Source organism: Sparus aurata, chromosome 9 (genome assembly GCF_900880675.1).
Source record: "Sparus aurata chromosome 9, fSpaAur1.1, whole genome shotgun sequence".
NCBI lineage: Eukaryota > Metazoa > Chordata > Actinopteri > Spariformes > Sparidae > Sparus > Sparus aurata.
In genome coordinates, this window is record NC_044195.1 from 1,904,091 (window position 1) to 1,927,745 (window position 23,655).

The following is a 23,655-nucleotide window of genomic DNA, read 5'->3' on the forward strand; positions in this document are numbered from 1 at the left end:
TCACGTTACCCGGTCTGCATACTTCCATCTACGCAACATCAACCGTCTCCGTCCCTCACTTACACCAATCTGTACTGCTATTCTCGTAAACACCCTGATTACATTCTATCTGGACTGCTGTAATTCTCTCCTCCATGGTCGTCCTCGAAAATCACTCCATAAACTCCAACTGGTCCAGAACACAGGTACAAGATGGCACTCTCAGCTTTTCAACGATACCAAATATTCAAGATTCAAGATTCAAGATTCAAGATGTTTTATTGTCATATGCACATAGTTTACACCAGGCAATGAAATTCTTAATTTGCAAGTTTCCCGACACACAAAATATAAAAACACAAAAATGTAAAATACGGTGTCGGGAGCACTTCGCAAACACGTCTGCCACGCAGGGCGCCATGTAGATACATGAATATCAAGTAATCAGAAATTAATGATTAACATTATTAATTCAGTATGAAATGTTATGAATGACGACTAATGAGCATTTCATATCTTAACACACTATTGTCCCAGGATGGTTCCTTCTTCCGTTGATGAGAAGTGATGTTGTGTAAGTTAACAGACAATTAGATTAGCATGTACACAGGCCACTACATCCTGGGGGCTGAGGCCCTTTTGATGTCTTTGAACTGATGTCCTGGTGTGTGTAGTGATTTTGTAACTTGGGGGGGGGGGGGTTCCTTGCAGACAGCGGGCCGGCTGGGATGTTTCTCAGTCATATGCAAATTGAACCACAATTGATAATCCTTCCCCTTCCTCTACGTGGCTGGCTACCAGAACCACTGTCTAATGATAAACATGCTATAGTCCTGCAAAGTCCAAGATGACAGGAAAACTGGGTAGAGTCAGCCCAGTGGATGATCTGTGAATGTAATTCAGGAGGTACAAACAGATGGTTTATTGGGTATGCTGAGCATTAGCCTCATTGACCTTTCTCTCAAAGTCCTAAGTGACATGGCCCAAAGCAGAGTGATGGTTGATATTTTCCTAGAGTTCTCAGAGGAGAAGTTTCAGCATCCTCTAGTACTCCAGGTTCTTATGATCCATTCAGGCGAGAAAGGGCTGTTCAACCCCATCCTACAAATGCCCCGACTCATCCAATGCCACCTCAATCGCGAGTAACCCCATTTACAATACAGTTTCTCTCAAAGGCTGATCATTTCTGGGAGAGAAAGCCACAGGGAAAAAATGTCGCTCCCATCCCTACATCAGAGGCATCCACCTCCACCACAAACTGCAGGTTGGGATCTGACCGCGTGAGGAGATGGGCAGAGGTGAAGCTTGATTTAAGTCTTTGAAAGTCTCTGATGAACTCTGCAGAAATGAGCAAACCCTAGGAAACGTTGAACCTCCTTACAGCTAGTGCTACTGGGCTAATCAAAAACAGCCCTGGGGCCATCTTGACCTCCCCTTCAGAAATGATGAGCCCCACGAACGACACAGAGTGTGCGTTAAACGTGAAAGAGTTGGTGGTGGAGGATGCGCTGTAGGACCCACTGGACATGTTGGATATGAGACTGCTCATCAGGAAAGGAGATTAAGGTGTCAACCCTGGTAAACCAAAAAAAAAAAAAAATCATTCACCATGGCCTGAAAACAGCAGGGGCATTGGTTAGACCAAATACCATGACTAGCTCTTCATATTGACCACTCGTGGCATTTTTTCCATTTCATCTGCCAGCCTGCCTCTACTCAGTTTGATACGGCACATCAGGGATCCACGGCAGGGATTTGCATAACCATTACAACAGAGCTACCTTCTTGAAGGTGTGTCTGTAGTTAATGACATGCTCAGCTTTTGTAGTGGTCAGAGGTGCATCTGTAAATACTGAATATAAAATACTGATTCCTGAAATAGCTGAAAGCAAGCACCGTGAAATACTAAAATACAGCAGAGAGCATGAACAGGGACACTGGAGAGAAACTCAAACAAAACACGTTTCTCTCCGTTTTCCTGCACAGACATGAGTTGAGGCTTGCAACATAGGCTTGTTTTAGGGACAGAAAGGGGTTGTCATGGTTTGGCTGCAGTGACATTTTGTGACTGCTTGGAGGCTGAGTGGGCATGATTTGATTTGAGTGTTCTTAATTGTAACCCCATTCAGTCGATGCAAGACCACAGGGTCAGGAGAGGAGGAAGGTCACATAATCCCTGTGGCAAGGGATCCCTCCACATTAGTCATCCTAATGGGTCTGGGTTCCACTTTGTTATCCCAAGGGGAAATTTTTTTTCACAGCACCGTATCCATCAGACAGACAATTCATGCAACAATGTACAAAAACAGTACATAACAGCATTTACAAAACCCTACTTGGGTTTGTTCAGAGAGGGCCCATTATTGAGGTCAATTATGGATGAGGGATCAGGCTTTTTTCCAAAGTGAGCTCTTCTGAACCTCAGTGCTCTGTACCTTGACGTTTTGCAGTGGGGTGAAGTAGGTGTTGATGTGTTTTGTCCTGTTCTACTGAAGTTGCAATGTGTGTAATGGCCGCACTGTTCAGCTCTGAGGTTGGGTTTGGGGACAGCAATTATCCTGGCAGTATTGTTGGTTATGCCTGACCAGATTTTAACAGAAAGCATGCTGCAGAAGCAGGTGGAACAGTACAGTAAGATGGACTGGATGATACTTTGGTACATCCTTTTTGAAAGGAGATGGAGGGTCACATAATAGTCCTCCCAGTTTTTCGGAAGATTGATCCTTTTTTGGATGTCGGTGGTGTGCGAATGTGACCGGACCGTGGCAAGGCTCGCAATTTCACCATCCACTTCCAATCTTATTGGTACTTTAAATACATCAATCACCCAATAAAGATGCCACAGATTCTTTTACTGATACAGATCGACAAGAATGATGGACCGAGACAAGGGTGTTTCCCACCAAGATTACAGTTTTATTTACAGAGCTGCCAACAACAATTAATATTAAAAGAGGCAATTTATTAAAGCTAGCAGTTAAAAAAATGACTAGGAGTGTACTGAGGATGGGCGGCCGAGGCCGCAGCCAGCAGAGGGACAATTCACACTGGGACAGATTACTCACCCCACTCCAGTGCCCTACACACATGCACACAGCAAAACCAAACAAAGAAAGGGATCAACTATAAATCGTGTGGGACGTGCAAATATAATTACCAAGCACACAAAATCAGAGGGGGTGTGAAGTACAGGTGAGAGACTATCACCAAACCCTCCACCATCGGCCGGCCTCACTTGTCGCTGCCCCTACAGCACTCACACACAGAGAGAGAAACACATTAGATCTTCATACAATAAAAACACAAATAGGCATTGCAGCTCTGTTAGTTTCTTTTCCTCCTTGGTAGGAAATAATAAACAAATTAAATGGGACAAAGCAAAAATAAACCCAACCTAGAAGAATTAACTTCATGCAAAAGAGAACAAAAGCCTACATGGAAACTAAACAACCAAGTCACACAAAACAAAAACTAAATTCAACAGAACCTAAGCAAAACAAAACAGCAGTGGCAATCTCCATACACCACTCGCAGCGTCCGCAAAGTTTGTCATACAAGCTGGCACCAAACAGGACCAGAACAGCAGACTCACACACGCTGACACCGTCGGAGCAGAAGGGAAGAAGCCGGCACCAGGCAGGACCAGGACAGCAGACTCGCATGCGCCGACACCGTCAGAAACGTGGGGAGAAGCCGGCACCAAACTGGACAGGGACCGCAGACACACGCTGACACAGTCACGGACCAAGAAGCAAAGAGAAAAGAGAGCATCGACATGCCACAGCTTATGTATGATGGTCCAGCTGGTCAATTAAGACCCGGAAGTAAAGTGTTGCTACAGGCAAGGGACATTTTACCCAACTGCTGCTATCTACCTGCTACACATGCTCAGAGCTGAGTTGACTGTACAGACATGGAGGTATTTGAAACTGTCAACTATTTCATTTGTTTGGTTATTGATGATAATCAGAGGATGAGGTGAGAGGCCCTTAGGTGGCAATGTTACAGGAAGAAGATCAATGGTATAATTTTAGGGCCAACGTGGAGGCAGAGACGTGGCGTGGGCCCTGCTAAAAATCTTGTATAAGTTATGGTAGCAGGTGGTTAACCCAGAAAAGATTGGGATCCTCAGGATCTGGGCTACGAGGGCTCAGATACCCCTTTTAAACCAATGTGGTTCAGATGTTGGTTCAGAGCGCATGTCTACTATGGAACCAGGTCTTTGCATTTCGATAGCCAAACCACCGACTCTTGGACAGGAAAACTGGGTGGTACAAACACCTAGCTGGTCTAGAACAAAGAACCACTTAAGTCAGGCACTGGGGTCTGGGGTAATAGTACACAATGTTAAGATGTGTCACTGACAGTTAGACACACATGATAAACCTTGTCATGTCCTCAAAAAATTAAGTTATATAACCTAAACAGACCAGCAGATCTGTAGACGATGCAGTAAACATGGCCCTGCACTACACCCTCTAGCATCTGAACTCCCCAGGAACATATGCCAGGATCCTGTTTGTGTATGGAAGTGAATCTGTACCATAATTCAAATTAAAATGGATTAAAAGAAATGCTTTTTCATTTTCAGAATATAGCTGCATGACTCATAAACAAAATGAGTACTAAATCATCCAAATTGCATTTTCATTTTCTTCCTCAAGATTGCTCATTTTGCAACTTGTATATCAGGATCCAGTTATTATAGACACAGATTAAATATTTAACTGTCATGTGTCATCACAGTAACAGCATTACCAGCATTGGCAGCTGTAGACACTCATAAAAACATTATAAGAATACATCCTGTGGTTTGGTGCCGACCTTTATACTGAACATATGCGGAGCAGTTAACGTTTATAATCATCAGAGAACGTTACAGACGTTGTTTTTGGTTCCTCTCTGTTTCCTGAATATATCCATACGTGTGTGAATGTGTAAAAGAGAGACATTAACTTATAGCACTTTGTAGAAGGAGCTTTATAAAGTTCACATATAGACTTGTATTAGTTCACGGGCTGAGCTGCCACATCAAATATGGGGGCGACGTCGACGTACGGTCCAGCGCTGATACCTTAAGTTCATTACCGGGAATAATGACTGTAAAATAACTGTGTGTGTTTCATGTGTCTGACTGTGAGACTGCAGTCTGACCCACCGTCACTGCCAGCAGCTCTTCAGTGCGGATTTCATTACGATCAGCTATATTCTTCATATCAAGATGCTGATTAGACGGCATGATTATTGCACAGGTGTGCCTTAGACTGGCCACAATAAAAGGCCACTCTAAAATGTTCAGTTTTATCACACAGCACAATGCCACAGATGTTGCAAGTTTTGAGGGAGCGTGCAATTGGCATGCTGACTACAGGAATGTCCACCAGAGCTCTTGCCCGTGAACTGAATGTTCATTTCTCTACCATAAGCCGTCTAAAAAGGCGTTTCAGACAATTTGGCTGTACATCCAACCGGCCTAACAACCGCAGACCACGTGTAACCACACCAGCCCAGGACCTCCACATCCAGCATGTTCACCGTCAAGATCATCTGAGACCAACCACCCGGACAGCTGCTGCAACAATCGGTTTGCATAACCAAAGAATTTCTTCACAAACTGTCAGAAACCGTCTCAGGGAAGCTCATCTGCATGCTCGTCGTCCTAATCGGGGTCTCGACCTGACTGCAGTTCGTTGTCGTAACCGACTTGAGCCGGCAAATGCTCACATTCGATGGCGTCTGGCACGTTGGAGAGGTGTTCTCTTCACGGATGAAACCCGGTTTTCACTGTTCAGGGCAGATGTCAGACAGCGTGTGTGGCGTCATGTGGGTGAGCGGTTTGCTGATGTCAACATTGTGCATCGAGTGGCCCATGGTGGTGGTGGGGTTATAGTATGGGCACGCGTGATGGCATTTTGTATGCACAGAGATACCGTGATGAGATCTTGAGGCCCATTGTTGTGCCATTCATCACCTCATGTTGCAGCATGATAATGCACGGCCCCATGTTGCAAGGATCTGTACACAATTCCTGGAAGATGAAAACATCCCAGTTCTTACATGGCCAGCATACTCATCGGATATGCCACCTATTGAGCATATTTAGGATGCTCTGGATTGGCTTATACGACAGCGTATACATATCCAGCAACTTCGCACAGCCATTGAAGAGGAGTGGACCAACATTCCACAGGCCACAATCAACAACCTGATCAACTCTATGCGAAGGAGATGTGAGGCAAATGGTGGTCACACCAGATACTGACTGGTTTTCTGAACCCCCCCAGACCCCCCCAATAAAGCAAAACTGCACATTTCAGAGTGGCCTTTTATTCTCTCCAGGCACACCTGTGCAATAATCATGCCGTCTAATCAGCATCTTGATATGCCACGCCTGTTAGGTGGGATGGATTATCTCGGCAAAAGAGAAGTGCACATCAGGAGCAATTTGGGGTACAGTGGCTGTGTCCAAATTCAGGGGCAACATCCTTCAAGGACCCATCCTTCGCCGCCAGCAAAGGCAGGGTCCTTCAGAGAGACCTGCAGGCAGCTTCAGCCTGTTTGAAATTTGACGGTCTACCCTTCGCAGCATTTCCTGGTTGCATCACCAGATGTTCCCGCCCCACCCCGCACCTCACTATTTCTGGTGAGGTAAGGTCCCTGAAAGTGACAAGAAGAGTAAAGTTTGACTGTCAGATCTGTTTGAGCTTCTGGGATTTCCTGATTGCCTTTTTAATCCTCCTGCTTGTGGAGGAAGAGGAGAAGCGGCTCTGGTTTATCTTGGGCTGAGAGGACCGTGGAGAGGTAAACCTGTTATTGAACCCACAGTAATGTTATCAATATTATCATTATTAGCTAGCTAAAAGTTTGCGGTCATTAACAGACCGATACATCAGGTTAATGCTGACATATAAACTGCTGATCGCCACATATGATTTTATTATGATTTTAAAGGCATTGTATTTAAAATGTTTGGTAGATAGTTTTGTTTGCTGTAATTTATTGATGATGATTATTATTATTATAATTAGAGTATGAAATTATAATTCTTGCCTCTTTCTTAAAACATTCTTAATGACCTGGCAGCCGTGGATGGAGTCAGAACTGCAGACCCAGTTGATGGACGATGTGGTGGACAGAGGAGACTGGACCCCCAAACACCCTGAGTACCGACCCAGATGATGTCCCACTGACACCATCCAGCCCAACAGCACTGCAGGGACTCCTGCTCAGCCTGTTACTGTACATCATCTCTAACTGTTTTAATATTGTTTTTAATAATAATTGTTTTTGTTGATTGTTAATAATCATCTGTAAATAGTTATTTATGCTGTAATTTTGTAAATAGTTGTAAATGTTAAGACCATGATAATAAAAGAAAACATTCAATCCCTTGTTGTCCCTGAAAAGTAGCACTTGATGCCGTTTGCTGTTATAAATTGCACTTAAGCTGTAAATACTGAATGGAATAGACAATGTGTAACAATAAAACAATATTTTATTTCATGAATTATATAAAATGAACAATTATGAACAAATAGTTTAAAAATAACTCATAAATGAACTAAATAACAGAAATAATGTAATGATTGTCCTCTGGAGCAGAGAAGAGCCTCTCCATCCTCCTTCATCCTCGAAGCAAGATAAAAGGTAAACATCAGATCACATTAACACAGGGATGCAAAGATTTACAAAAAGTGACATCAGGACTGACAAATCGTCTATTTATTATTTATTATTATATATTATAGCCATACTCCCGTCCAGCCGGCGGAATGTTTCGCCCTGTGAACTAATGTTGTTCTGACCTCGGACAGCGATGAAGCTTCTCTGTTTGCTCCCTAAAACACGATGAAATGTAAAAGATGTTTTGTGTTATGTTAACAGACAATAGAGTTCTAATACAGCAAAAAAAAATATAATCATCATAAGGATAATAATCATAAACATAGCTCTTTATTCCAACGTTTAACTAGACTTTACACGGATCACAGCCTGATCTAAATCTGTTCATCTTGGTCCATTTATGTACATGAAGTAAAACGAGTCTATAACATCTCCGCAGTCACAATACGATATACGATATAAGTCAACCTCTGAACGTCTAATGGTTGAAAGTAAAAGGCATTAAGTTGAGCATTACCAACGTATTTTAACTGATATTTTGAGGTTTTGAGGTCCCTTGAAGTTTAACATATCTGGCGTTTGACGCTCAAATGACTAAAAACCGAGTATAGACCCAATACTTACATTTAAATGAGAGATCTGCGCCACTTGAGGTCGCCATTATTTATTTATTTATTTATTCTCTTTAGGCGCGCAATGAATCTTGGGCAATTTGTAGCCGCGAAGGATAGTAGCGGTGTGTCCTCCAGGAACAGGCAAAAGAAGGAGGCATTTGTGGGGAGCATTTGGAGCACACTTTGAATTTGGACAGGCTTCGCGTGGCTTAGTGATGTAATTGCACTTCAAATATGCACTCGGAAGGATGGTGCCCCTAAATTTGGACACAGCCAGTGTCTTGCTCAAGGACACTTCGACATTTTAAAGTTTGTGTTGTCATTAGTTACACTTAAGATATGTTTCGGAAACAACCATGTTACAGTTTTTATTGATTGCTTTGATGCAGCATTCAACTCAAACTCCACATTTTCAAAACAGTTAACAGTTAACAGTTAACAGTTCTTTGCCGTCTTGCAAAGAATTGAATCCAGAATCAGAAATGCTTTGATGCATTTTTTGATTCCATTGATTCTTTTTTTCGAACTGTGGCTGAAAACTGAAATACTGTAAATATTACACAAAATACATGGAAACCAAAATAAAATCTATTAGAGTAAAAGAAAATAAGAAAGCTGGTAGTCTCATAGTTCACAAAACATTTCTGCAGCTTCACAGCAAGCATTTTCCTGAACAACTGACCTGTTTTAAAACATAGAAAAGAAGTTAAAGATATAAAATATTACAGTAAAGTATAACAATCTATTACTGTAGTGTATAAGAAATAGCCACTATTGATACTCAGTCTCTTCTGTCTTGATGATGGGGCCACATGGCCTCATCCACATCACATTCATTATCCTCTCTTGCAATGAACCAAGGGAAAAATCTTCTTGCATGCCATCCAACCTTGACATTCCTCTGCACCTATTTCTCACTCTCATCTGCCTCAGACCTCTTCAATCCATGTTGGCAAAGAACAACACAGCCGCTGCACTTTTTAAGGCCTGCAGACTGATTGCTCATTGAAGATTTGTGTTTAGGCGTGTCAAACAGGTGCTTTAGTGATTTCATACTGATGTAGGTAGTTTCTAATAGTTAGGAACAGATGGTTTCTGTTTGGTTACCATAGCTAAAACAATGGAGTTTGGACTGCTTGAATGACATCCGTGTTAACTGTTCTGCAAAAGGGTGGGGAAAATGTGTCAATCCAATGAGAAAGGGTTAACACATATGCAAGAGGTGTCTTGTGCTCTGCTGAGACAGTCATGATGAAAACTGAGTGGATTCCGGTTTGTTTAAACAGGTCAAAGCAATCAATACAAACTGTAATTAGAAGAGCTCATACACTTGTTTGCAAGTTGTGTTGATTGAAGGCAAAATTAGCTTTTGTTGTGATGTGGATGAGGTGCTGTGGCCAGACCAAAACAGAGGAGCATGCTGCACAGTTTTTTTTTTTTGTTGTTGTTTTTTTTACTGTAACTGTGTTCAGTAAATTCTTCTGTTGTTTTGTATGTAGACCGTATATTGTTGTATATGCAACTTTGTACGGAGCCCCTTAAGGGACATGGGGGGGAAAAAAAAAGATGGGTGAAAAAAAAAATGATGGGTGAAAAAAAAAAAAGGTGTCATTTTTGCGGGATCTCGCAAAACCTTTGCGAGATCCCGCAAAAGCTGCAACACTTTGCTGGTCGTTCGGTAAAGTTGGAAAGTTATTCACAGATTCGAACTTCCGGGATCAATAAATCTGAAGTGAAACGTTTTTCAAACACAAATGATGCCTCTGTCCCACCATAATAGCATAGACTATGAGCTACAAGGACCAAAACCCCGATTTTGTACTAAAATAAGCCGTCCTCCGAGCTCGACGGACAACATCGATCTCTATGCGCAGCCGGCAGCCGGGCGAGTGCGCAGGGAACGGCCGTAAGCTTCATTTGGACCGCTGGATTTAAACCCTATAATGTCTCATATAAATACCCAACTGAGTGATGAATGCATTCATTGTGTCATGATATTTTTTTTAACAACGAAATAACACCAAAGTGTACATTTTAACAAGTTTAATTATACATTTATCGATGTCATAGTAAACCGTAATTATTGCACAAGGTTTTAATAGAGAAAACACAGAACAAGAAAAAACAATTAAAAGTAACTTATTTGATCATGAAGCATTTTATTTTAACACTTAATATATAATAAAATAAATAATGATAATCGAAAAAGCTGGAAACGAGCTGATCTAAAACAAACAAACAAAAAAAAGAGCCGTTTCGATCACTTTGAGAACTCCTTGAACAAGATGCGGGCATTGATCCCAGCCAGGTCGAGGAGGATGTTATAGAAGACCGCCACTGGCCATCTTCGCTGACACGGACACGGAGGCAGTGCCGGTCCGCTGCAAACGGAACCAAACACCGGACACTTGAAATGCCACAAGCCCGTGTGTGGTAACTGTACGAGAGCGGAGGTAATGTGCGGAGATGTGACCAGTGATCACAACGGCTCTTTGTTTGTTTTAGATCAGCTCGTTTCCAGCTTTTTCGATAATTATTTTACTATTATTGTTTTATTATATATTAAGTGTTAAAATAAAATGTTTCAGAGTCAAGTAAGTTACTTTTAGTTGTTAATTTTCTATGTGTTTCTCTATTAAAATCTTGTGTAAATATGCAATGATTACAGTTTACTATGTGCGATGATGTGAATATTGATAAATGTATAATTAAACTTCTTAACGTGTTAATTTTGGAGTTATTTCGTTGTTGTTTTTTTGTTTTTTTAAATATCATGACACATGAATGCATTCATCACTCAGTTGGGTATTTACATGACAGATTATAGAGTTTAAATCTAGCGGTCCAAATGACAGCTTACGGCCGTTCTAGTAGTTTTGAATTCTGGCCCTTCTGAAGTCCAGCTGACACTTTGGTCACAGGGGTCCGCTGTGTGACAGCGGAGAGTCAGCAGCTGGATTTTGGGCCCACGGTCAGTAGTATTAGTAGGTGTATAGGCAAACAAACAAACAACAACGACCCCTACCATTATTCATTGTACTATTACATTTGTGGGTTTATAACATTAAATGCTGCAGATTTTTATTACGTTTGTGGGTTTATTGACGATGTTAAATGACGATATTTGTCTCTTAATACCTACAAAGCTTCCTGCAGATCTGATGCAGATAGTCAATGAAGCCAAGAACTTATAATAAGGAATGTTCTTCCTGCTCTTATAGCCTATGCACACAGGTCTTATTATAGGCTGTAATATATATAAAATACTCAGTAGGCCTAGTGAGGGAAAATTAGCTTTATTTGTGATTAAAATATGACGATGAGGACCCAACGATTGGCCTTCTTTTCCTTCTCAAACTATGTTGAAATTGCATCTTTAAACAGCCCAATTTTCAAAATTTTCGAAATGTCCCCGGACCCGTTAAAAAAAGACTATCTGCGCAGTGATCTGACCACTTTTTTCATTAACGAGTAATCTAACACGTCAACATTTACAAACCAGTAATCAGATTAAAGTTACTTATCATTATTTTTGTCATTTTCCTTAGTAAAAATATATAGTTCTGCTTTCTTCCTGACTCGGGGAGTGATGTCACGTGTGCCACAAGTCACGTTTTCAGCATGAGCACAACTCACGTGATGATGGGTGAAAAAAAAAAAATGATGGGTGAAAAAAAAAAAAAAGATGTCATTTTTGCGAGATCTCGCAAAGGTTTTGCGAGATCTCGCAAAAATGACATCTTTTTTTTTTTTTTCACCCATCATTTTTTTTTTTTCACCCATCATTTTTTTTTTTCCCCCATGTCCCTTAAGGGGCTCCGTAACTTTGTGTTGGTTGGGATGTACACTGTGTACATTGTTTTGTGGGAAAAATAAAATATATATGTTACTGTGTATTTGTGTGTCCTGAGTATAAAAACAATATTCTCAAATATTTTACAGCACACTTATGTATGTACTGACTGTAGTAAGTGTAACTGAACAAAAAAGGCCCAAGTCATTATGATGAATGAAGAAGAAGTGTTGTCCATTCATCATAGTGTTTTACACTGAGCACATCAGTGTTCAACTGGTTCTTATAAATGTCTATTCAATTGATGGTTTGTGTGTGTCATTTGAAAACAAAATACCATTTTGAGAAGAAATAACATTGTTTTGAATGTAAAGTTTCCTTTTGCAGGAGAATTGAGGGGTTTTGCCCATTGTGTGTGTGATTTTTGATTTGTGTGTAGAGTTCTGAGAGTATGAGGCATGCTTTCAGAAAATGTGTGTAAACAATCGAGAAAAACTGTATTAGATGAAGCAACAGCTTGAGAGGATAGAGAGACCACAGTGACTCACTATTGCCCCTAGGCCTGGAGAACTTATTACAAGAAGAGATGGTCCATCCCCGACTGCTTGGCGGTGGATATCTCTGCAATACAGTACATAGGCATCTTAGACGTAATCTCTGTTGATGGGGTTAGTCCAGATCTTACAATGCACAATATGATGAGCTGGTGTAGCATGTTCTGACTTATCCAAGGGAGAATAAACAAAAGTGCAAGGCTATGGATGCGAAATTGACAGTGGTCTGAGGACCAGTCATGTTTAGATGCCAATGTAGGCATGCAAAGCCAGCACCAAAACTTGAGTTGATGTAATCTGCCATAGTGTGTGATGTTTGAAGAAAAATTGAGAACGTCTTAAGTGACTGAGTGATGTGACTCTACAGTGGCTCCCATGCCCATGGCTTTGACAGAGGAGGTTGAGAGGGTAAAGAAACAGTTTTTAGTAGTCTAGTAGTTAGTATGGTCTGTTATGGTATAGTTATTAGTATTAATAATTACTAATAACTGAATTAATATTAATAATCATTTTGCAAACATTTATATATATTAATAAGGTGTAGCATACACAACTGTTCTGGTTTAATTTCTGTCACTAACAATGATTTTCAGTTGGTGCATTTAATCTTTATTAGATGTACTAAAAGAAAATGCAATATTTTTACCAGTGTCGCAACAGTATCTTTAATATTTTCACTTTTGAATTTTTGTGTGTGAGTGTGTGTCAGTCCAACAAGTCAGGCTGGTAAGAAAACAGAAATCCGCTTTTCACTTTGTCTGAATTGAAATCTTTCTTTTCCTTTTCAGATCTGTATAAAGGGCAAAGTTCATATATTCAAGTATTTGGGCCTCGAGGCATGTCGCAGTGAAAAGATGCCTAACTCGCTCTATCTGCCTGTAATGGAGCAACTCAGCCTATCACAACCCACCTCTGGAAGGTCAGTTACTAGTCCCAATCACACTGCCCTTTTAGCGTGGGTATCATGCACCAATTCTCCACATTGCCATCCAAGTGAAAGTTACTGAGGTGAAGAGGGTGCCTGCTGATCCGCCTCCAGAGATAGTATCCAGGCTTCAGAAGAGGCGAGCCAGCATCTGTGTGAATGGAAAAACCGTAGATTCAGATCAGGGGTGTGTCGATCTGATGGTGCTCACAGTCTGACAGCTAAAAAGATCTTTCACTCATCACATAGAAGAGAAATGACCAACAAAGTAATGTTACAGGATCAAAAAACAGTAATGTAGTAACTGGTAGTGCAAAAAAGTAATGCAGTTATACTTGGAAAAGCCCCTGTCACCCTAATTTAGAGCAAAAGACTTAAACTCACGTGTCTATATCTCCTTCCACTATTGTGCTGTTATAGTGCTGCTTCTGTTCTGCTGTAGCTGCAAACTTAACACACTAAAATGACTTCTGTTATGTTAATAGTGTTGATGAACAAATCCTTCAAAAGAAATACATCTTGCAAGCTTGAATGATGGAATTTCTGTTACTAAAATGGGCTGGTTTTTATGGGGCACTTCAATTGGGACAGGTTTGCTCCTGTCTCTGATCCTTTCAAATATTTTTCTAACTCAACTCAACTCAATCTGCCAAAAAAATATAGATCCTAATTATACTGAAAAGCCAAGGATTCTTGATTTGTTTTAGTTTTTCAAAACACTCCTTACAAGTAGAAAAGCCATCACTGTATGTGCAAACAATGTCATTGATCACTGCATAATTGCTTGAGTGACAGACACAAAGCTTTTAAAATTAAAACCATGTGTCTGGCAGTGGATGACAGAGGAGACATCGGGAACCATTCATTCTATGGAAACTAAAAATGGGACTACTACGAGAAACTCAAGAGAAATTGATGATTGTTTTAAACACTATTATTTTTCGTTATATATATCAAAATCCCCAGATGATCGTACCATGATTGACTCAGTCTAATCAAACATTGAACTATCAAGATTAACAGTAGAGGACCAGATTGAGTTAAACTGTCCTTTCACTCAAAAGGAAATTGAAAAGCCATCTCCTAATCAACTGTTCAGGATGGTTTTCCTCCTGAATTTTACAAGGAGTTTAAGGGCCTACTTGTCCCTCTTTTTATGGATGTTACAAATTTGGCAGCTGAGCTTAAACTCTGCCTGCTTTTTTCTCTTAGGCCCTACTAACGGTTAAAAGAAAAATTAAAGCTGCAAGCTGTGATGAAAGGGCCCTCGCTCCACTCATGCAAAGCTGTGGCAGTTGGGGTGTGCCTTTGTACAGAGCCTTAGAGGCTCATGGGTAAGTAGGAACCTGGGTTTCATGCCATTTGGACACACCAATGTGGAGCTATGCAACACTTCCTGTTTTGATGAAAATCTTCGGGAAGTTGTTATTTAATAACTTAAGTATTGTTTGGAATATCAGAATTATTTTGATACCTTTTTGTCATGACTGTTCACGGATGTTGTGTGCGAAGTTTGGTGCAAATCGGTCGAATCACCTTGGAGATGCTTAAAAAAAGTGGGCTTGCAACATTTTGTGAATTTGCGGGTAAAAAGGCAGAAATGGGCGTGGCCTATATCACAAGATTCAGCTCAATTCAGAGAACATGGGGATATGAATATTCAAGATATGTGGGAGTTATTGGCCAAAACGTGTTGCCCTTATTATAGCACCACCTGCTGGTGGACACAGGTCATTTTTGGTGTGTAGGCTACTGGCACTAGTCTGTACCACTCATATGAATATCCTTTAGTATATATTACAGTTTGGGTCACAGTGTCAAAAATGTACTTAGACTGCCATCAGAGCGCCAGCTGGGGGCGGATTGGTGACACCTTCTTCAGCTGACCTCAGGGGACCATGGGCAATGATTGACCCAAGTTTCGTCTTAATCGACCAAGCCGATGTTCAGATTTACAAATCTTGAAATGTAAGAGCGACATCTACTGGTCATGTCCCCTAATTTTGCATAGAGCCTAAAGGGAACATGTTGAAGTACTGACCCAAATTTCATGGCAATCGGACACACCAATGTGGAGATATGCAACACTTCCTGTTTTTGCAGTTATTGTCAAAAAAATATTATTTCAAGACCAGGTACCTTTTTGAATTTTGGCCCCAAAAAATATGAGGACAAACAAGAACCCGTTTACTGTCCATATGGTCAGGTTATGGTATGAGTTCATATGATTATTGGTGTGAGGAATGATCTGTCACCCAAAATGCCCTTGTGGAAAAATAAACTCATACCAATGATCTCTGATAACAAAATAATTAAGCGTGGGCACAATAAACGGATAAGATACCTTGAGCAATGCTACAGTAATGACTTCTTGATGTCTCTGATTTATAGAACAAACACTTCTTCTATCATTTACATGAGAGTATTCCTGAACAAAAGCTTGGGTAATCAAATAACGCTACTTGTGAAAGGTGGAGGAAATACTTCACAGTCACAAAGTTTTAGGACAATTTTAGATATATTCACTTATGATGTAGGACTGTCCTAAATAAAAGATGCACTTATCAAGAGAGTGGTGACTGACTATAAACAAGGACCTATGGACTGACTTAAGTCAGAATAGTTTATTTGCTACTCTAAATGCCGGATTTAAACAAGTTAATTATAATTTTCTTCATCAATTTACTCACTAACTACCTCAACCCCCAAACATGACACCAGTATAATCCTGCAATTCCAGATGTCTTTTTCAGATGTGTGGTTGTTGAGGGTACCATGTTACACTGCACGTGGCAGTGTTTAAAAGTCCCGCATTTTGGTATGATTTATGTGACACCCTGACTAAAATCATGGATACACCAATTTCATGTGACCCAGGTCTCTGTCTGCTAGCAAACACTACAAACTTGAAACTAAGTTCTAGAAAATTAATTGATATAGCCCCTGCTGTTTCAAGAAAGTGTATTTCATTAACCTGGAAGTCGGATTCCCCCCTCTCCAAATCAAATGGATATCAGAAATGACCACCTGTTTGCCCTTAGAGAAGATTACCCATGTCTTGAAGAACAGTTATGATGCCTTTTTAAAGATCTGGCAGCCTTTTATTGAATATACAGAAACATTACCTTTACCATTTGTAGATCCTCTGTAATCTTTAAACTGCCTTCATTGAAAATTAATAAAAACGTCCAGGTATCATGGTTGATTTATTTAAGTGACAAATGTATCACAATGTGATAAATGTATACTTTTGTTTTGTCTTGTTTTATTACCGTTATATGTTTAATTCATGTTGTTATATTTATTTAGTTACTGTTGTTACTCATTTATCTTATAGTTTTTTTATTATTGAGTTTTTAGGGGTAATACGGTTTATTGTTCTTGCAAATTTGGAAACCTAAAATAAGTAAGAAAAAAACAAAAAAACAAGTTTTAAAGCCAAGAAAAGTTTGGAAATTTGGTAAGCAAGCCTTTTTACATGATTGTTACTTATTTAAATGGACCAGGGTATGTGTGATTCCAGACAGTGAAATGGTGTAACAATATTTATACATTTATTACTATTTTTTAGGGTTGGATACAGTTCACATTTGAACCGAAACTGATAACTGGAAGTTGACACTAGTACCCAATGTACCTTTTTTGGGTACTTTACTCTCTGTAACAAATATAACAAAAAAAACCCAAACAATTTAACCAGTTAAATCATTCACTTCTTAAGACATCATATCATGAGTTATATTAGCAGCAATGATGCAAATCACATCTTAGTCGGTCGTTCAAATATTTATTTTTGTAGCATCTTGCTGTACTGCATATAAATCTGGAAAAAAAATACTAGAAGTAAAACACTTATGTTATAGGAATCTCAATATCTCCACTAGTGGGGGCTGTATTTTACACCAATTGGAATTTGAGTTTGCGTTTTGACCCTTTGAGCTTGCTGTAGTGGCTCAGTGTTACAGTGCTACAGCAGGAGATTGAGTTTATTATATAACGTTAGCAGTTAATTTATTTTCTAAAGCATTTTAATAAAAGTATGTACCTGTTAATATGAGCACACTATGAGGTATGTTAATTAAAATGTATCGTTAAATATAAACAATGCTTATCTCTTAGTCCATTAATGGAATTCCCATTATCTCCCAGTATCAGGCTGGTAGACTGAGTGCTTGTTGTATAAAATTGTTTTGGGACCCAAATATGCATACTGTAATATTCCCTTGTAGACAGTATACAGTTCACATAATACTGGCTTTATCCCAAGGCCCCAGACATACTCAAAAACATATCTCCCTATAAAAGCAAGAAATCACTGTCTGTCTGTGTGTCTATCTGTCTGTGTATGTGTGCCTCAAATATCTCTGGCGATCAGGATCAGACTGACCTGAGATTTTCAACATGGCTGCTGTGTGGTTGAAGGGTGTGCAACAGTGCCGGCCCTGAGTAATTTGGTGCCCTAGGCAAGATCTTAGCCAGCGCCCTCTTGCAGTCTATTTCACAATCAATTTTCATTCACTCACACAACTGCATGTATGTATTCAAGATTGTATTTCTTTTAAGTCAAAAATATCACACCTAATAAAAACTGAGGAAAGAAACAAGTGATAAAAATACAATATAAATAAGGCATTGTGCAAACATATTATCTCTCAGCCTCAGAGTGCCATCTCTCGCTTATATATTGTCAGCTGCTTTGCAAAACAACCCCCAACTCCTTCCATGTTGCCATGTGGGTATTGTGCTCCTGGCTATCCTCATGAACCTTCAGCAAGTGGCTTGCATTTGTCCAGTCCTTTAGTCCTTCATTATTAAGTCTGTAATCTTTTGGAGAAAACATTTAGCAGCAGAAGCAGTGCAAGCTATCATTTCTGTTTGAGTATATCAGCTAGCTTCTTTTGATTTTTTCAGCACTGATTAAGAGGGTCTGTTGGTGCAGCCTTTATTCCTGATGCTGTGTCACTCTGCTGTGCTGAGGTAGAGGGACAGAAGCACCTGATGCTGTGTCACTGGGCTGCTGGTGAAATATGTTAAAAGTGCATCTGAAGAGAGAAGAGAAGTATACGTGAGCACTGGATGTTAGATTTGAATAAAAAAACAACAACAACAAAACCAACAGATGCTTGATGTGTGCGATACATAAGACTAATACAGACTAATAATGAAAATGTGATAAGATTCATTCAACTTTATTGTCATTGAAAACCAATTCAGTCTAACCAGAGTGAAAGTGCAGTGTGTATATTTCGCCTATGAATGATATGGGAAAGCTAAGGTGTGGGGTATTAACAGTAATACACTTTAACTGCACTTTAACACTGATGTAAACTTTAACAAACATACACTGTAACACAAACCAAAGGCTTACAACTACCCTAGCATTTAACTAACATACAAGCAGGAAAGACACGTGTAAAATAACACCTGAACAGGCCTAATGTTAACTTTCCAAATGTCCCTGATTAATTTAAGGTGGAGTAACATTAACTCAGGTCGACTCAGCTATTTACTGATTATTAAACAATGCTGCTATCGACCGAAGTAAGCTAGCAAGCTAACACTATGCTCCAACAACGGTAACTACGATCATTAAACTATTGATTTAATTCACTTCATCACATTGACGTTACTGTACCTGTATCCTTTTTACGTTTTCCTTCTTCTTCTTTCCTTCTTTTCCTTCACTGGGTGCCGGATGGTTTCAGTCTTTGGGACCTTGTATTTCCGCTACAGTATCAGTAAATCTCTCTCTGGGTCTGGGTGTGGTCAGATTCAGGCAGCTCGCCTCTCGACCCGCCCCCCTCGCAGAGAACAGGTACAGTGCAATGAGCCAGGAACCAGAAAAAGGCCTCTCTGTTATTTAATGGTCCTTGCTATGACGATATATTGCTGTGGGCTTATATAATATTTCGAAATAATAGTACTAATGGCACTGGTAAAACATATATATATTTTACATTTTTATTAATATAATTTTTTTTCTCCCCCCGCTTTCGGCGCCCCCCGCAGATGACGGTGAAACTAGCATTTGCCTACACTGCCTATGCCCAGGGACGGCTCTGGTGTGCAACGTCGGATTTGTTTGGACTACAATGATACCGTTAATAAATGATTTCATAAATGATTAACCAATTCCGCTAGCATTGTCAACCATAGCCACCATAGCCACCATAGCCATGTGCACACCAGAGCCAATCACTGCAGAGCCCACCCCCACGCCCCACCTCCTGAGTCGACGCACGCAAGTTTTTGCAAGCTAAAAAAAAAAAAATGTGTTACTCCCTTTCCTATAGGTGGAAAAAGGCACCACACCAACCAATCACAAAATTATATGGCAAATCACGTGATTTGGTTGCCGAGGAACAGGCGGAAGTGTTGGGAGGTACAGTGACGGTGACAGAGACAGCGATAGAGATATCAAGTTTTGAGAGTTGAGAGATCTGTGACATTTACCGTGTTTGGAGTGCATAGATAGTGTGTTATGTAGTGTTTGGTGTGGCGTGTTTAGTGTGTAGTGTGGTCGTTTTTTTGTTTAATAAGTCAAAACAAGAGGAGGAGGAGATGGCTGAATGTGGAGCAGGCAGGAAGGAGTTGAGGAGCCATGTGCCTGAGGCATTGACTGCATTTAAATGTAAATAGTTACATATAACTTGTGCACAAATTTAGCAAACAACAATTTATATTTGCATTATAAGTAATAAAAATGGTTCATTAAACATATTTGTGGTTTTCACAGTAAAAAACTAAAGTGCAGGGAAGTGAGATCTGATCAAAGGTGGTCACATGATATACATGTTGAGACACATGTTAATGCCAGGTGTCAACTCACAAACGCAGAGCTACTACTCTTAATGCCTACTGTCTATTCTATCTATCTATCTATCTATCTATCTATCTATCTATCTATCTACTTATGATAAGATAATTCAGGATGGTTGTCAGTACCAAGACAAAATTACAAAATTGTCTTTGTAGCCACACTAACAAAATTCACGTGTGAATAAATTCCACTGTTTTCCACAGTTTGAGAATTAACTTGCGGTGGTGGAGTGGTGCCATGTGTGACAGGTGGATTCTTAATAGTCTGGTCAAACAAAATAACTATGTAACTATCTTTATGGCATGTAAGGTGTTGGGCTTGTGAAGTTTACAATCTTTACCCTACCACTTGGCAGAAGTTAAGGTCAGCAATCCTTGCCTTTGGGTTAATCAGATAGTGAACTTAAATATAAGGATCCAGAGTTCTTATCTGGGTTAGCTTGCCATCAACTTAAAATCAACAAAAGAAATCTGACCTGCAGTTATTGACATGGCTAGAATTGTTCATTAATCACTTGCCTTTTTGGTCTGTCAGGAATTGTTATTTCCTTTACCTTACATATAATGTAAAATGTTGTGAGGTTTTGGTTTTCGGTTGGACCCAATTGGACATGAGGAGTTGTGGAGAAACAAAACATTTATCTTTATCGATGAGTGGCTGGATAGAGTGGTCTCACCAGGTTACTGGGACTTAGCTGGTAGAACTTGAAGACTGGAGAAGGATGGCGGGGTGGAAGGCTGAGCAGATGGTTGCTGGGGAAAGGTAGAGACAAAAACAGTGTCAAACAAAGGCATCCAAAAATGAGAGCTCAGAGATCAAAAACATGAGAGTAAGTCACACAGAGAGTATACTGCATAGTTACTGGTAGATACGTGAGTATGTATTGTTACTACCCACTGGCAAAGTTTGCGCTGGACTTTTGTGATGGTCCAAACATCCGTAAATACTCCAGAACCGTGGCTGGTGTAACGTTAGACTCAAAAGTTTCTTAAAATCGACTCACCAATTTTGCTGACGTTGAGCAATAGATTGTTCTCTGTGCCCCACACTGTAAGATTGTTGATTTCCTCCCCATTGATGTTTGTAATGCAGCTGATGATGGCCGTGTTGTCTACATACTTAACAATGGAGTTCTCTTGATGTCTAGGAGTGCAGTCATGGGTGTACACTGTGAACAGGGGTGGGCCGAGCACACAGGTGGGCTCCTGTGTTGCACTAACACAACGTGTGTGACTGCCAATCCGTACTCAATAGCTTGTTTGAAATCCAACAACCAGTGTTTGTACTCAAGCCTAGAGTATTTAGTTTTCCAATTAGCTTCATACGTGAGATTGTGTTCAATGCTGAGCTGAAGTCAACAAATGTTATCCTGATGCCTATCCTATTCTCAAGGTGTGTGAAAAGTGAGTAAAGGGCAGTGAATATGGCATCCTATGATGTTTTGAAAGCGTCAAGGTGAGGAGCCAGGCTGGCAGGGATGTTGTATTTGATGTGCTGGAAAACCAGCTTCTCAAAGCATTGCCCCATCAGGATAGGGGTGAGAGTCATACTGCAGTAGTCATTAAGACTAGACACAGCAGACTTTTTAAGGCCAGAACACACCGGCCCAACCGTTGGACGTCGGGAACAAATCTGTTCGGTGTGTTCAGCTGTGTTGGAAGCTTTCGGAGCCGCGCGGACGTTTTCTGATCCGATTCAATATGTGAACTCTGAGGAGGTTGGCTGTCGGCCGTCTGAGCCATTGGATACTCTGGTTGGCTGTATGCCAGCTGTATGACCATTCTGATTGGCAGTGTGCTAGCGAAGTGCGGTGCGGTGCGGTGCGGTGTGTCGGAGGGGCGGAATACTCTGTGCGCTTCGTTTTTCTATGCACTCCTTTCTGTCATTTCCCGTTTTCATGTTTTGGAGTAACGTTACTGGCACGAGACTAGCTGCTATGTCCCTGTGTTTGTTTGGTAATGCATCGCTGCATGTTTAGTATTCAGCAGTTTTTGTCTGAGTTAAGTATAGTTAAGTTTCTTTTTGTTCAAAAGTAAAGAGAGTTGCGTGCATAAAGCTTTCGTCCAGCGTCTTTTTTATACACAACACTAGCGCCACCCGCTTATTGCATTTCGCGCAAGTGCAGAGTACAGGCTACTGTGGAGTTGGCAGCACGTCGAAGAGGTGTGTTCAATGCAACTTTTCTGCCAAACGGGTCAGACGAGAGGCAACGGAGTGGTTGGATAAATGCAGTTGACTGTTGGTTTGAGTCTGAGCGGTGTGTGGGGGCCTTTAGGTACAGGAATGATGTTGGCTGTCTTGAGTCAGAAGGGAACAGTCTCGTGTGAGATGTTAAAAATGTCAGTAATGTCAGTAATCAGGTAGTTGATTGGGTCATGTTTAGTACACAGCCAGGTATAATATCTGGACAAACAGCCTTATTTATATTTATTCTCGGGAGGATTTTTCTCTTATCTGCTGTGGTTACTGGCAGTGGCTAGTCCTCTGGAGGCAGAGTAGACCTTACAACTGAGTTGTCGTTGAGGAAATCAAAGCATGCATGAAATGTGCTCAGCATACCCTCAGCATATCTTTAGTGCTGTCAGTGTTGAGGTCCCTCTCCAGTCTCCTGATCCTTTCAGTCCTGTTCTGGTGGTGTTGTATGCTTCGCATTGGTGGTTCAGTGGTAGAATTCTTGCCTGCCACAATGGGAGGAGGGAGGAGGTTCGATTCCCGGCCAATGCAACACACTTGGGATCAGCTCCAGGCTCCTCTAGTCCTGTGCAGACCAGCTGTGCAGGATTGTGGAATACATCTTCAAAATAAGCCTGAAGCTGGGAAAAGTGCCACTGATGTGGAAAACCTCCTGCGTGGTACCTGTACCAAAGATCCCTCCCCCAAAAGACTTCAACAACTACAGACCAGTTGCTCTCACTTCACACCTGATGAAGACTCTGTAGCGGCTGGTCCTCGTCCATCTCCACCCTCTGGTGGATCCTTTTATGGACCCACTCCAGTTTGCTTATCAACCTGGCATCGGAGTGGACGATGCCATCATCTTCCTCCTGGACAGATCACTGTCTCACCTGGAGAAGCCTGGAAGCACTGTGAGGACCATGTTCTTTAATTTCTCCAGTGCTTTTAACACTATTCAGCCTGCACTCCTGGGGGACAAGCTGGAGCTCGCAGGGGTGAACCAACACCTCACATCCTGGATCCTGGATTACCTCACCAACCGGCCACAGTATGTGAGGACTCAGGACTACTTGTCAGACACAATAATCTGCAGTACAGGGGCCCACAGAGAACGGTCCTGGCCCCTTTCCTGTTCACCCTGTACACCGCAGACTTCCACCACCAATCCCCTC

The 23,655-nt window shown here is 40.9% G+C and overlaps 1 protein-coding gene across 15 annotated transcripts in view; it reads left to right on the top strand.

Annotated features, from left to right (window-relative positions):
• lrch1 (leucine-rich repeats and calponin homology (CH) domain containing 1) overlaps window positions 1-23,655 on the top strand; it is a 351,529-nt gene that overhangs the window by 144,612 nt on the left and 183,262 nt on the right. For all 15 annotated transcript variants that reach the window (XM_030428926.1, XM_030428929.1, XM_030428920.1 and 12 more), the window contains exon 6: window positions 13,352-13,482. In XM_030428926.1, the coding sequence (XP_030284786.1) occupies window positions 13,352-13,482 (131 nt within the window). The remainder of the gene's footprint in view (window positions 1-13,351; window positions 13,483-23,655) is intronic.